At 42.7% G+C, this 14,958-nt stretch overlaps 1 protein-coding gene and 1 long non-coding RNA gene across 11 annotated transcripts in view; one reads left to right on the forward strand and one right to left on the reverse strand.

Moving 5' to 3' along the window:
- LOC112229351 (microtubule-actin cross-linking factor 1-like) overlaps positions 1–14,958 on the reverse strand; it is a 262,375-nt gene that overhangs the window by 231,866 nt on the left and 15,551 nt on the right. Inside the window, exon 1 of one of the 10 annotated variants that reach the window (XM_042310213.1) lies at positions 3,641–4,438. The exons of the other annotated variants lie outside the window; for them this stretch is intronic. Coding sequence (XP_042166147.1) covers positions 3,641–3,734 — 94 coding nt within the window. The 5' untranslated portion in view covers positions 3,735–4,438. Of the gene's footprint in view, positions 1–3,640; positions 4,439–14,958 lie in introns of those variants that run through there. 10 annotated transcript variants of the gene reach the window in all.
- On the forward strand, positions 13,036–13,592 carry LOC121841498. Its single transcript, XR_006080514.1, has 3 exons — positions 13,036–13,063; positions 13,144–13,165; positions 13,294–13,592. It is a non-coding gene; the product is annotated as an uncharacterized LOC121841498 (long non-coding RNA).

The following is a 14,958-nucleotide window of genomic DNA, read 5'->3' on the forward strand; positions in this document are numbered from 1 at the left end:
GTGTTTATACTTGCGTACTATTGTTTGTACAGATGAACGTGGTACCTTCAGGCGTTTGGAAATTGCTCCCAAGGATGAACCAGACTTGTGGAGGTCTAGGCTGATTTATTTTTTGATTTTCCCATGATGTCAAGAAAAGAGGCACCGAGTTTGCAGGTAGGACTTGAAATACATCCACAGGTACACCTCCAATTGACTCAAATGATGTCAATTAGCCTATCAGAAGATTCTAAAGAAATAATTGTATTAAATTTTCCAAGCTGTTTAAAAGGTACAGTCAACTTAGTGTTATGTAAACTTCTGACCCACTGGGTGATACACTAAGTGAAATAATCTGTCTGTAAACAATTGTTGGAAAAAAGGACTTGTGTCATGCACAAAGTAGATGTCCAAACCAACTTGCCAAAACTATAGTTTGTTTACAAGAAATTTGAGGAGTGGTTGAAAAACAAGGTTTAATGACTCCAACCTAAGTGTATGTAAACTTACAACTTAAACTGTACATGTAGTTCAACTAGTAATTTAACTATACTGAACAAAAAAATATAACATACAACATTTTCAAAGATTTTGCTGAGTTAGTTCATATGAAGGAAATCAGTTAATGGAAATAAATGAAAGACTGGGAATACAGATATGAATCTGTTGGTCACAGATACCTTAAAAAAACACAGTGGATTAGAAAACCAGTCAGTATCTGGTGTGACCCCCATTTGCCTCATGCAGCGCGACATCTCCTTAGCATAGAGTTGATCAGGCTGTTGATTGTGGCCTGTGGAATGCTGTCCCACTTTTCTTCAATGGCTGTGCGAAATTGCTGGATACTGACAGGAACTGGAGCACACTGTTGTACACGTCGATCCAGAGCATACCAAACATGCTCAACTGAAAAGTATGCAGGCCTGGGACATTTTCAGTTTCCAGGAATTGTGTACAGATCCTTGCGACGGATGAATGGGACGACATTGGGCCTCAGGATCTCATCACGGTGTCTTTGTGCATTCTAATTGCCATCGATAAAATGCAGTTGTGTTCGTTGTCTATAGCTTATGCCGGCCCATACCATAACCCCACCATGGAGCACTCTGTTCATAACATTGACGTCAGCAAACTTTTCGCCCACACAATGCCATCAATGTGGTCTGCGGTTGTGAGGCCGGTCAGACTTACTGCTAGAGAAAGTAACATTCAATTCTCTGGCAACAGCTCTGGTGGACATCCCTGCAGTCAGCATGCCAATTGCACGCTCCCTCAAAATTTGAGACATCTGTGGCATTGTGTTGTGTAACAAAACAACACATTTTAGAGTGGCCTTCTATAGTCCCCAGTACAAGGTGCACCTGTGTAATGATCACACTGTTTAATCAGCTTCTTGATATGCCACACCTGGCAGTGGGATGGATTATCTTGGCAAAGGAGAAATGCTCACTAACAGGGATGTGAACACATTTGAGCACAACATTTGAGAGAAATAAGCTTTATGTGCATATGGAACATTTCTGGGATCTTTTATTTCAGCTCCTGAAACATGGGACCAACACTTTACATGTATGTATGTATGTATATTTTTTTGTTCAGTTTTCATGTTGCAGTAGCTTGGTTGGTGGTAGTGGAACTAAATTCAAATCAAGGTAGTGGTGTTTTCAGTAGTTCCTTACTTTGCCATGTAGCTAACAACTGGAATTACACAATACTTTTTCTTTGAAAAAATTAAACATGGGTTAAGTAAGTAATCATTTAGATCTGCCTAATTTTCACTTGAAACAATTTGTTTAATTGGCTAAATTACACATTCTGATAACATATGACCCTTAAGTGATCAGTCTTGCAATTTGTAGTCGATGACATTTCAGATTGACATATGATACTTTTTCAGGAAGTAGTTAAATAAAGTTACTTAGAAAAGTTAAGTAAACTATATTGTTCTCAAGGGTAGCTTTAGAATAGCGCAACTTCTTCCAGTGTGAAGTAATTGGTAGCTTGGTGAACTATTTTTTTCAGAGTAGCTTCCCCAACACTGGTAGTTTCATTTATTGGAAGTAACAAGGAAGGTTAACTACGCATCAGTGTGACAACCATTCTAAGTTTGGTTACAATGTAGGCTAAAACAAGTTTAACATAGTAGCCACAGTTCAGCTCATTGGCTGTGACATGTTGACTGGGTCAAAAAACGAACATGTCAGTTAAGAGTTGAAACGGTATCTAATCTCTAATTCACCGTTACAATTATCAACACGAACATGATGTTGCCCAGCCCCACTGATTATAACAACGTTGCCAAGTACTTATTTACGGAGGCAATGAACAAACCCAACTTGCTGATATACACTGACGTATTAGATGTATTCTTGACATAAAACCAGCTGTTACTAAGTACTGCCACCATACAAGCTTGCCATCAGTGGCAATGAATGTGCAACATGTTGAAAGGCCACTCAAAATGGTTGTGTGTGGAAAAGCATGCCGTTGACTGCACATGTTCAGCTATGTGGTTTTGTGGTTCATTGTCATTACCCATGTCTATACACCTTTCACTCTGTTACAAGAATCATTTAGGTCCTACCCTCCCCACAATACCTCTACATTTAAAATAAATCTCTTTCCCGCTGTTTATGCCTCTGCTGTTATTTCCCAAGTGTTTGACTACCTGAAGTGTCTTAGGAGGATGAAAGCACTCCCTACCACACCACACACACACACACTACCCCAAAGAGTAGCATTTCATTACAATAACCAATCATTTAAAAGGACTCGCTTTTCATCAAGACCCAAGCATCACAGATGGGCTCCCGAGTGGCACAGCAGTCACTACAGGCCCTGGTTCGATTCCAGTCTGTATCACAACAGGACATGATTAGGAGTCCCATAGGGCGGCACGCAATTTAGTTTTTTTAGGCAAACAAATTGTTATTTACAATGACAGCCTACCCTGGCCAAACCATGGCCGATTGTGATACAGCCAAGGACTGGCCCAGCCTCGTCCGGTTTAGGGTTTCGCCTGGGTAGGCAGTCATTGTAAATACGAATTTGTTCAACTTGCCTTGTTAAATATTTGTTTTAAATTAAAGTTGTGACCCACGTCAATTGTCATCCCCCACCTCTCTCTCACCCTTCCCTCCCCGCTTCCAACACGGTCAATTTCAGTAGAGGCATTCATTTTTAAAGCGGCCCTGTCATCGGGATTATAAAACAACACGTCTCAATGCTGGTGGTAACATGGTGGAATAGGTCCAACAACTGGGCTGGTTTCAGGCTGTGTAGCGTTTCAGTTATTAAAACTAAGAACCATGTTTTAAAACGTGCAACCAAAAGGGAGAAATTGTGTTACTATTATGCAATATGTTCGTGTCTTGGGAACAAACTCCACGCACAACAGTGCATGTCATTTGGGTAAATTCCTTGACGTTAGGTGGCATGGGACTTAATAAAACTGCTTCCTTTGGCGTCTGGATGCCACAATTTACTTGAAACGCACGCAGTTGGTTTCACTCAATGAAACACAGATGGGAGAAAAAGTAGCATAGCGAGTGTAGCCTATTTATCCAACATGTAAACAATGAAACAATCGAGATTAGGACATTGTCCCGCTGTCTCGCCAAAGATCAACTCAGGCCAGGGCCCACTCCTTCTCGTTCCTTACCTTTGTATCTCTCCAGAACATCTTCGTACGCCTGGGCGAATTCCTTCTCCTGGGAATGGCTGGTCGGCTGTAAACCTGGGATGAAGCCGGCCATGGTGCCTCTGTTACCGGTGGCCAGCAGCCGAATGGCCCGCTACCGCAGTAATCCAGGACGGTGGATCCGGGTCCTCTGCTCGCAAACACAGCTGTCAAATCCGTTTTGCGTTGAAAGCCACAGTGGATGTGCTTCTCTCCCTTGTTTGCTTGTGAAAGTGGCGATTCGAAGGGCTAATTGGTTGAAGGAAAAAGTGAAGCCGCTCACATGACAAGTCGAGTCATTCGTAGTTTGAATAAAATATGTGGACCGAATAAGCAACCGAAAGCTCCAACCTTCTATCCAATAAAAAAATAATTGTCTATCAACGTTATAGCCTACCGATATTTAATTGAATATATCGACCCATTACTGTCTGTGTTCGTCAAGCCATAATTCCAGGCGCATCGCTCGCCGTGTTCTATAAAAATCACCCCCTCCAGACCTTCCTACCCGGCGAATGTGTTATGTGAGCGCCACTGAAGCGTGTCTGCGTAAAGGCAAGGTGGGTCGTAGTGGGATAGCTCCTTCCGAAATCAGTAACAAGGCTCCACTGAAATAGTATCCGGACACCGGTTCTTATATATCCCCTTTAATCGGTGTCTTCTTGGTTCGATTAAACCGCTTTAGCTCCTCTACATGCTTCTTACCAGCTCAATGGCCGCTTCTATTAAAGACACGGCTTGTGGGCTGCGACTCTCCGACTGCCTCTCTCTCCCTCTCTCTCTTTCTCTCTCTCATCTCGCGCTCAGGTTTCTCTATTCTTCCTGCAGTGGCTGTCATCCATCCCTCTCTACCAGCCACGCCAGAAACCTCCAGCAGAAGAAATGTGTCGCTGTAGGTCAATATATGGCTGCTGTGGCACAAGTGCGTAAAGTAGGGTTGGAGCGCCCCTCTGTGGTATCCCGACTTGGTGTTAAGGCACCACCTCCTTTTACTCAAAAAGATGGCGTGTCCAGTAATCTGCTTTGAAGAAACCTGCTTTTGTTTCTGTTTTGGACTGAACCAATGCTGAGCCTGCCATCTAAACGACAATTGAATGTAATGCCAGTTGAGAACAGAAAAGTACCACTGTTCCAACAACAATCCACACGGCATAACAGTTTAAAAGAATGTGCTGTATTTCATGGAGCCTAAAATCAAGATGGTAATTTTGCACACTCCTATCCAGAAAAATATGTGCCTACAATAAGGGGTCTGAACAGCTACCACAGCACATTATGTGTCAGAGTGCCACACAGGTGAAGCCAATCAATAAATACATTTTTACAGACACAAAAACATCAATAGTGTGGGTTCACAGCTCCAAACCAGATGTGTTGGTCATTACTGAGACGTGGTTAAAGGAAGAGTGTTTTGAATACTGATGATAACCTTTCTGGTTATAACCTCTTTCGGCAAGACAGATTTTCCAAAGGTGGGGGAGTGGCAATTTTTTACCAAGGATCACCTTCAGTGGTCGGTTGTCTCCACCAAGTCTGTCCCAAAACAACTTGATTTGCTGGTTTTAAGCATTAAACTTTCAAATAGCTCTTTGTTGACTGTTGCTGGGTGCTATCGTCCACCATCAGCACCCTGGCCTGTTCCCTACCTGCCCTAAGCTCTCTCCTGGTCCCTTACATTAAGTCTGAATTTGTCCTGCTAGGTGACCTAAACTGGGACATGCTTAAACCACCTAACCAAGTCCTAAAGCAATGGGACTCCCTACATCTTTCTCAGATGATTACCAATCCCACAAGGTATGACTCCAAAGGCTACTCTCCTCAATGTTATCTTCACAAATAATCCTGATAGGTATCAATCAGTCTGTTGTTTTCTGTAATGACCTTAGTGATCCCTGTTTTACAGCCTGTGTTTGTAATGGCTGCTCAGTGAAACAACCTGTCCTGATTTGTCATAGGCGCTTGCTAAAAAACTTTAATGATCAAGCCATCCTTCATGAACTGGCCTCTGTAAAATGGTATAGAATCAGCTTGATCCCCTCTGTCGAAGACACTTGGACCTTCTTTTTTTATATTTTCAGGGGTATTGTTAACAAACACGCCCCCATAAAGAAAATTAGAATTAAAAACAGGTTCAGCCCCTGGTTACTGCATTTGGCAAAAGGCTCCGCACACACATACTTAGGCTGACTGGCAAATGAGAAATAAGTGCACTCAGACTATCCAGAAGGCTTTAAGTTACTTTAAGGAGCAGTTCTCTCTCTGTGGGTCTAACCCCAAGGAGTTCTGGAAAACGGTTAAAGACCTGGAGAATAAACCCTCCTCACAGCTGCCCATGTCCCTTAATGATGTGGTTGTTACTAACAAGAAGCTCATGGCTGAGCTCTTTAATCACCACTTCATTAACTCTTTTTTTTACCCCTTTTTCTCCCCAATTTCGTGGTATCCAATTGTTTTTAGTAGCTACTATCTTGTCTCATCGCTACAACTCCCGTACGGGCTCGGGAGAGATGAAGGTTGAAAGTCATGCGTCCTCCGATACACAACCCAACCACGCCGCACTGCTTCTTAACACAACGCCATCCAACCCGGAAGCCAGCCGCACCAATGTGTCGGAGGAGACACCGTGCACCTGGCAACCTTGGTTAGCGCAGCCAAGGTTGCCAGGTGCACGGTGTCTCCGGCCCGCCACAGGAGTCGCTGGTGCGCGATGAGACAAAGATTTCCCTACCGGCTAACCCGGACGACGCTAGGCCAATTGTGCGTCGCCCCATGGACCTCCCGGCCGCACTGCTTCTTAACACAGCGCCATCCAACCCAGAAGCCAGCCGCACCAATGTGTCGGAGGAGACACCGTGCACCTGGCAACCTTGGTTAGCGCGCACTGCGCCCGGCCCGCCACAAGAGTCGGTGGTGCGCGATGAGACAAAGATTTCCCTACCGGCTAACCCGGACGACGCTAGGCCAACTGTGCGTCGCCCCACGGAGCTCCCGGACGTGGCCGGTTACCACAGAGCCTGGGCGCGAACCCAGAGTCTCTGGTGGCACAGCTGGCGCTGCTGTACAGCCCCCTTAACCACTGCGCCACCCGGGAGGCCAACTCAGGATTCCTATTTGACTCAGCCATGCCTCCTTGCCCATCCAACATTTCCTAATCTCCCACCCCTTCTAATGTGACTATCCCCGATGCTTCTCCCTTTTTCCCCTGCCCCGCTACAAAGTTTCTCCCTGTAGGCAGTCACGGAGAATGCGGTGCTAAAGGAGCTCCTGAAACTTGACCCCAAAAACCATCTGGGTAAGATTGTTTAGACCTTCTTCTTTAAGGTTGCTGCCCCTATCATCGCCAAGCCTATCTCTGACCTTTTTAACATGTCTCTCCTTTCTGGGGAGGTTCCCATTGCTTGGGAAGGCAACCACGGTTCATGCTTTATTTAAAAGGGAGATCAAGTTGATCCTAACTGTTACAGGCCTATTTCTATTTTGCCCTGTTTATCAAAAGTCTTGATGTCTATAGTATTCTCTCTGATATGCAATCTGGTTTCCGCTCAGGTTATGGATGTGTCACTGCAACCTTAAAGGTCCTCAAAGATATCACCATTGCCCTTGATTCTAAGCAATGTTGTCCTGCTATTTTTATTGACTTGGCCAAAGCTTTTGATACGGTAGAACATTCCATTCTTGTGGGCCGGCTAAGGAGTATTAGTATCTCTCAGGGGTCTTTGGCCTGGTTTGCTAACTACCTCTCTCAAAAAGTGCAGTGTATAAACTCAGAAAATCTGCTGTCTCAGCCACTGCCAGTCACCAAGGGATTACGCTCTTCTTAATGTACATTAACAACATAGCTCAGGCAGTAGGCAGCTCTCTCATCCATTTATATGCAGATGATAGTTTTATACTCAGTTGGCCCCTTCCCAAATTTTGTGTTAAATGCTCTACAACAAAGCTTTCTTAGTGTCCAACAAGCTTTCTCTACCCTTAACCTTATTCTGAACACCTCCAAAACAAAGGTCATGTAGTTTGGTAAGAAGAATGCCCCTCTCCCCACAAGTGTGATTACTACCGCTGAGGGATTTAAAGCTTGAGGTAGTCAGTCACCTCATACAAGTACTTGGGAGTATGGCTAGACAGTACACTGTCCTTCTCTCAGCACATATCAAAGCTGCAGGTTAAAGTTAAATCTAGACATGGTTTCTGGAACGAGCTGCAACAAACACTCAAATTGGACAGTTTTATCTCACTCTCTTCATTCAAAGACTCAATCATGGACACTCTTACTGACAGTTGTGGCTGCGTCAACCTGATGTATTGTTGTCTCTACCTTCTTGTCCTTTGTGCTGTTGTCTGTGCCCAATAATGTTTGTACCATGTTTTGTAGTCCTACCATGTTGTGGTCCTACCATGTTGTTGTCATGTTGTGTTGCTGCCTTGCTATGTTGTCGTCTTAGGTCTCTTATGTAGTGTTGTGTTGTCTCTCTTGTCGTGATGTGTGTGTTGGCCTATATTTATATATATTAGTATTTGTAATCCCAGCCCCCGTCCCCGCAGGAGGCCTTTTGGTAGGCCGTCACTGTAAATAAGAATTTGTACTTAACTTACTTGCCTAGTTAAATAAAGGTTCAATTAAAATAACAAAAGAGATATTAGGGCTGACCCCCGATTAGTCTATTGTTTTTGGTCAATAGGCTGTTGGCACACTGATGTTTTTCTAGTCGAGCAGTAACAAATATACAGCACAAGTCAGAAGTTTTGGACACACCTACTCATTGCAGGGTTTTTCTTTACTTTTACCATTTTCTACATTGTAGAATAATAGTGAAGACATCCAAACTATGTAGTAATCAAAAAAGTGTTAAACAAATCAAAACGTTTTTTATAATTGAGAATCTTCAAAGCGCCCACCTTCTGCCTTGATGACAGCTTTGCACACTCTTGGCAATCTCTCAATCAGCTTCTTGAGGTAGTCACCTGGATTGCATTTCAAATAACAGGTGTGCCTTGTTAAAAGTTAAATAGTGAAATTAATGTGTTTGAGCCAATCAGTTGTGTTGTGACAAGATAGGGGTAGTATAGTTAAATAAAGGTTCAATTAAAAAATATAACAAAAACTGAGCACTTGTTGGCTGCTTTTCCTTCACTCTGCGGTCCGACTCATCCCAATCCATCTCAATTTGGTTGAGGTCCAGTGATTGTGGAGGCCAGGTCATCTGATGCAGCACTCCATCACTCTCCTTCTTGGTCAAATAGCCCTTACACAGCCTGGAGGTGTGTTGGGTCATTGTCCTGTTGAAAAACAAATGATAGTCCCACTAAGCCCAAACCAGATGGGATGGTGTATCGCTGCAGAATGCTGTGGTAGTCATGCTGGTTAAGTGTGCCTTGACTTCCAAATAAATCACAGACGGTGTCACCAGCAAAGCACCCCCACACTATAATACCTCCTCCTCCATGCTTTACGGTGGGAAATACACATGCGGAGATCATCCGTTCACCCACACCGCGTCTCTCACAAAGACACGGCGGTTGGAACCAAAAATCTCAAATTTGGACTCCAGACCATAGGACATATTTCCACCGGTCTAATGTCCATTGCTTGTGTTTCTTGGCCCAAGCAAGTCTCTTCTTATTATTGTTGTCCTTTAGTAGTGGTTTCTTTGCAGCAATTCGATCATGAAGGCCTGATTCACACATTCTCCTCTGAACAGTTGATGTTGAGATTAGGGATGCACAATATATCGGTGAGCATATCGGAATCGGCTGATATTAGCTAAATCAGCCACCATCAGCATCGGCCCGATGTCTAGTTTAACGCCGATGTGCAGAACCGATGTCAAAGCTGACGTGCATACCTATATAACGTAGGTAGATTACGTACATACCTATATAACGTAGGTAGATTACGTACATACCTATATAACGTAGGTACATGATGTACATACCTATATAACGTAGGTACATGATGTACATACCTATATAACGTAGGTACATACCTATATAACGTAGGTACATACCTATATAACGTAGGTACATACCTATATAACGTAGGTACATACCTATATAACGTAGGTACATACCTATATAACGTAGGTACATACCTATATAACGTAGGTACATACCTATATAACGTAGGTACATACCTATATAACGTAGGTACATACCTATATAACGTAGGCACATACCTATATAACGTAGGTACATTACGTACATACCTATATAACATAGGTAGATGATGTACTGACACCACAAAAAATACAGCGCTACACAGAACAAAAGCAGAAAGATACTAAGTGCACACTTCCAACAACTAAACAAGTTCAAGTCGAGCAGTCATTTCAAAGAGTAACAACATTTCAGTGAGACAACTCAAAGGCGAAATCCATTAACACCAAGATAATGGAATTCATTGCCCTTGACAATCAACTGTTCTCTGTTGTGGATGATGTTGGCTTTCGCCGACTGGTCGAGCACCTCGAGCCAGTCGTGATCCTAACTGACCTAAGACAGGGAATTTCTACTAGGATTAAATGTCAGGAATTGTGAAAAACTGAGTTTAAATGTATTTGGCTAAGGTGTATGTAAACTTCCGACTTCAACTGTAGGTACAAGGACCGCTACTTCAATGCAGACAAGGAACAGGGTTACAGACACATCTGGACAAGATAGAAATGGACACAGTGACAGTGTGCACAGAGGAAGAGAGGTCATGGACAGATAGAGCTGAAACTGCTTAACATGTATGATGAAATCCTGGTTGAGAATGAACGACGAAACAGCACAGCAAGTAAGTGAAAGAAATAGGTTTTGATTATGTTTTACTGGAAATGGGGACATACGTAAATTCCAACAAAATAACTTTTTGGTCAGTGTGTGTGTGTTTCAACTATTTAACTGTACTGGAATGCTTAAAAGGCCGCAAAAACTAAATTGGGGCAAGGGAAATATCGGATATCCGTATCGGCCCAAAATGTCATATTGGTGCATCCCTAGTTGAGATGTATCTGTTACTTGAACTCGGTGAAGCATTTATTTGGGCTGCCATTTCTGAGGCTGGTAACTCTAATGAACATCCTCTGCAGCAGAGGTAACTTTGGGTCTTCCTTTCCTGTGGCGGTCCTCATGAGAGCCAGTTTCATCATAGCGCTTGATGGGATTTGCGACTGCACTTGAAGAAACTTTCAAAGTTCTTGACATTTTCTGTATTGACTGACCTTCATGTCTTAAAGTAATGATAGACTGTTGTTTCTCTTTGCTTATTCGAGCTGTTCTTGCCATAATATGGACTTGGTCTTTTACCAAATCTTCTGTATACCCCCTACCTTGTCACAACACAACTGATTGACTCAAACGCACTAAGAAGGAAAGATATTTACACAAATTAAGAAGGCACACCTGTTAATTGAAATGCATTCCAGGTGACTACCTCATGAAGCTGGTTGAGAGAATGCCAAGAGTGTGCAAAGCTGTCATCAAGGCAAAGGGTGGCTACTTTGAAGAATCTCAAAAATAAAATATATTTTAATTTGTTTAACACTTTTTTGGTTACTACATGATTCCATATCTGTTATTTCATAGGTTTGATGTCTTCACTATTATTCTACAACGTAGAAAATAGTTTAAAAAAAAGAAAACCCTGGAATGAGTAGGTGTTGCGGAGTCTCCAGAGGCATGCAGAGTCCAAATTGAGCTCCGTACCGCATCACCGCGCGCCTCCCAAATGTCTCTGTCTAGCTCCGTATTGACATGATTGGTTGACGGTAGGTGGGGGCAGTATATCCTGTATGAACATCAACTCACTTCCTTGACGGCTTCTATCACAACAGCTTTGCACTGCTCCGCGAAGCCGTAGAAGTATCAATGCCCTGACTTCTGCAGAGGCCATATCACCTGAAATGCTGCATGTCCAATGGAGATGTCATATTGACCATGCAGCACCCAGATGCACAATGCACTTCTCTCTCCAGAATGCACTCTCTCCTGCCAATTTGTGGACATTCATTGTTTCATAAAATAATAATTCAATAATAATTATTGTGTGAATTACTTCTGTTAGTTTGTTGTTGTATATCAATTCCCCATTACATATATCACCAGTAGTACATTTACCATTTATTCCTATAATTTCGAATCTACAATTTTTGTTTGGTTACGGTAATTTATGTTCATGCAATCAATATATTATTATTCCAGTCTTTTACGGTTCTCATTGTTGGAGTAGACACATTGTTCGCAGAGCGCACAACCTGTGCAACCTATGGTTTATTTCATTCCATTTACGAGTTTTGTCAATTCAATTTAGTCATTGTCTTTTGTTTGGAGCGCTCCTGTCAATGTTGAGTAAGGACTTGCACCTGATTACACTTAGAAGTAGGCCTTTAGGCCACCTGGCCTGCGAGCAAATGTAGGCATATTAAATGTGCCCAATTAGGGGACCTGATAGTATTTCTGATTGGCTTGACGCACCACCACTAATGAGCGGTGGAGCTTCTCAAAGTAATGTTTTCTTCACTTCAAACGAAGTCGTGTTTTTACATCCATTGAGAATGAAAGTAGTTTGTTCATCAACGTATCTCAAAAATCTTTCCAGCTCTCTCCCTTTCGATAACCAGTCAGTGTGAAAGGGAGATAACGTCATACTCTGATCCAGTGGAAACGTCATAAAATAGGCCTACCAGATGACTTCTTATCAGTGCTTGACTTGGACTGAAATAGGTTCCGGTACTCATTTTGGGTGCTGGTACTGGTGTTATATTTAGGTGTAGGAGCTCCACAATACTTTTGAGCTAATATTCTATAAGAGGAACCGGAGCTCAAGCAGTAGAACATGAGGTACCGGTACTCAGCGCCAGTGAGCTCCTGCCCAAGTCAAGCACGGCTACTTATTCCTTGAGCAAACAGCCTACAGCTGCACTCTAAAAATTAGGGGTTCAACAAGGGTTCTTCTCAGATCCTCAAAGTTCTTCACAAAACCTTGAGGTTGTTGGCACTGAAAATTGCCCCCAAAAGGTTGTTCCAAGAACCCCATAGGAGGTGGGGTTCATCAAGGAACCTCCTTATTTGGTGGGGGTTCTTGCAGGAACCTAACTGCCCAACTGAAACATTTGAATTTGTATTTGAAAGGACAGCAGGTGCAGGCACTTAACTGAAAAATGTAAAGATCTCCTCAATTTTAGGTAAGGTTTGTCCCATATATGATCTACATTCATATTGTTTTATAATGATACCATCTATCTTTTCATATTTGTGCAAAACTTTCTAAAACAGAAAATTGACACAATTTAATGGATATCAATCAACAAAGAGGTAAGAATATGTGGGCTATAAGAATATGTTGACTGCTAGCTGTATTGGGTGCAGATGACTGAACTGCTCACTTTTGTGTCTGTAGGTATACAGACGAGGAGGCACACAAAGGTATGTCAATTGGTATTGGTATGTTATGCAGATCACATGCACCAGCTTCCTCCCTTACCTCTTCAATGAATATCCCACAGGCCTCTACATTATGGACAAGATGTGCGTATGAAAACCATTATCAAAACAGTTTTTTCATTCACATTTACCACAAAAACCAAGGTATGAATACTGTCGTATGCATGTTTTGTTAATCATCTGTATAATTACTCTTTTTGGGGGATTCACAGACTTCACCCTCCCTACACCTCTGATGAATTTAACAGGAAACATGTTCGATCACCATGCACTGCAAAATCATTCTGGATATGGATACGGAGAACATTAACACAAAAAAATTGATACGGCGAACATTTGCCACTAAAATCACAATAAACACTGACAACTAAAATATTGTGTTATTGTTATGCGTATTATTACTACTAATTATAATATGAGAAGGGGGGTGGTTCAAAAATTAACCCCAAAAGGTTCTTCAAAAGATTATTTGGGCCTCCCGAGTGGTGTAGCGGTCTAAGGCGACATCACTACAAACCCGGGTTCGAACCCAGGCAGTGTCACAGCCGGCCGTGACCGGGAGACCCATGAGGCGGCGCACAATTGGCCCAGCGTCGTCCCGGTTAGGGGAGGGATTCCCTTGTCCCATCGCGCTCTAGCGATTCCTTGTGGCGAGCCAGGTGCCTGCAAGCTGACTTCTGTCGCCAGCTGGACTGTGTTTCCTCCGACACATTGGTGCGGGTGGCTTCCGGGTTACACGAGCAGTGTGTCAAGAAGCAGTGCTGCTTGGCAGGGATGCATGGCTCTCGACCTTTGCCTCTCCCGAGTCCGTAGGGGAGTTGCAGCAATGGGACAAGACTGAAACTACTAATTGGATATCACAAAATTTGGGAGAAAAAGGGGAAAAAGTGTGTATATACATATACTGTATAAGGTTCTTCAATGATCCATTAAAAGGGGTTCTTTTAAGAACCCTTTAAAAGGGTTCTTCAAAGAACTTATAGGGGTTCCCCCACAGTTTATAATTGAAGAACCCGTAAAGGATACTCCAGGAACCTTTTTATTTTTTATTTAGAGTGGACCTGCAGGCTGCAATGTTTTTATTTGTTGGTTTAATGTAGGCTTTTTTTACATCGTTGGCAATGGCAATAAAAGTACGTTTTTAGGTGTGTACCATTTTCATTTAGATTTGGATATACATTTGATTAACCACATGTCAATGATTTTGAGATATGAAGACTTTATAATAAATGAAATTAAACTGTTCCACAATGTGCATATGAAAACCATAACTGGCACGCAGATTGGTAATAATGGTCAAATAAATGGGCATTCCACATGAGAAATGTTGCCAACTCCTCCTCTAGCCTATTACCAGAGAGTAACGTCAGAATCTGATAAAACTAGCAGGAGCGGGAGGAGAATGTTGGGTCAGGTAAAAAAATATATATTCTGGTTACCTAGATCTCTGGTTCCCTCTTGTGTCTTGTGTGTCGTATTACATCAAACAGTAAGCTTAAAGCATCAGACAAGCTCAATGCATATAGTTGAAAAAATACATGTCTAAAAATGTCGACCAATTAATTAGTCAAAAGAACAGACGACTTTCAAGTCAACAAAGACAGCCCTAGTAGATATCAACAGGCTGGATCCATAGTCTCATATCATCTCAGGGTGATAAAGATCCATAACATCCATAGCATAGTATAATCAATCAATGGCAACCTAGACAGGTGAGACTGACGTGTGTTGTGTCTGACGTCCATAAGATGGGAGGCTGTGTGTAGTAGGCCTATGGGCGGGGCAGGAGACGTCTGGGGTGTAAGGGGATCTCAGAAGTCCAGACAAACACATGTCAGTAGAGGGATACCTGCCATAGAGGATTCTCCAAGCCCAGC

Source organism: Oncorhynchus tshawytscha, linkage group LG31 (assembly GCF_018296145.1).
Source record: "Oncorhynchus tshawytscha isolate Ot180627B linkage group LG31, Otsh_v2.0, whole genome shotgun sequence".
Lineage (NCBI taxonomy): Eukaryota > Metazoa > Chordata > Actinopteri > Salmoniformes > Salmonidae > Oncorhynchus > Oncorhynchus tshawytscha.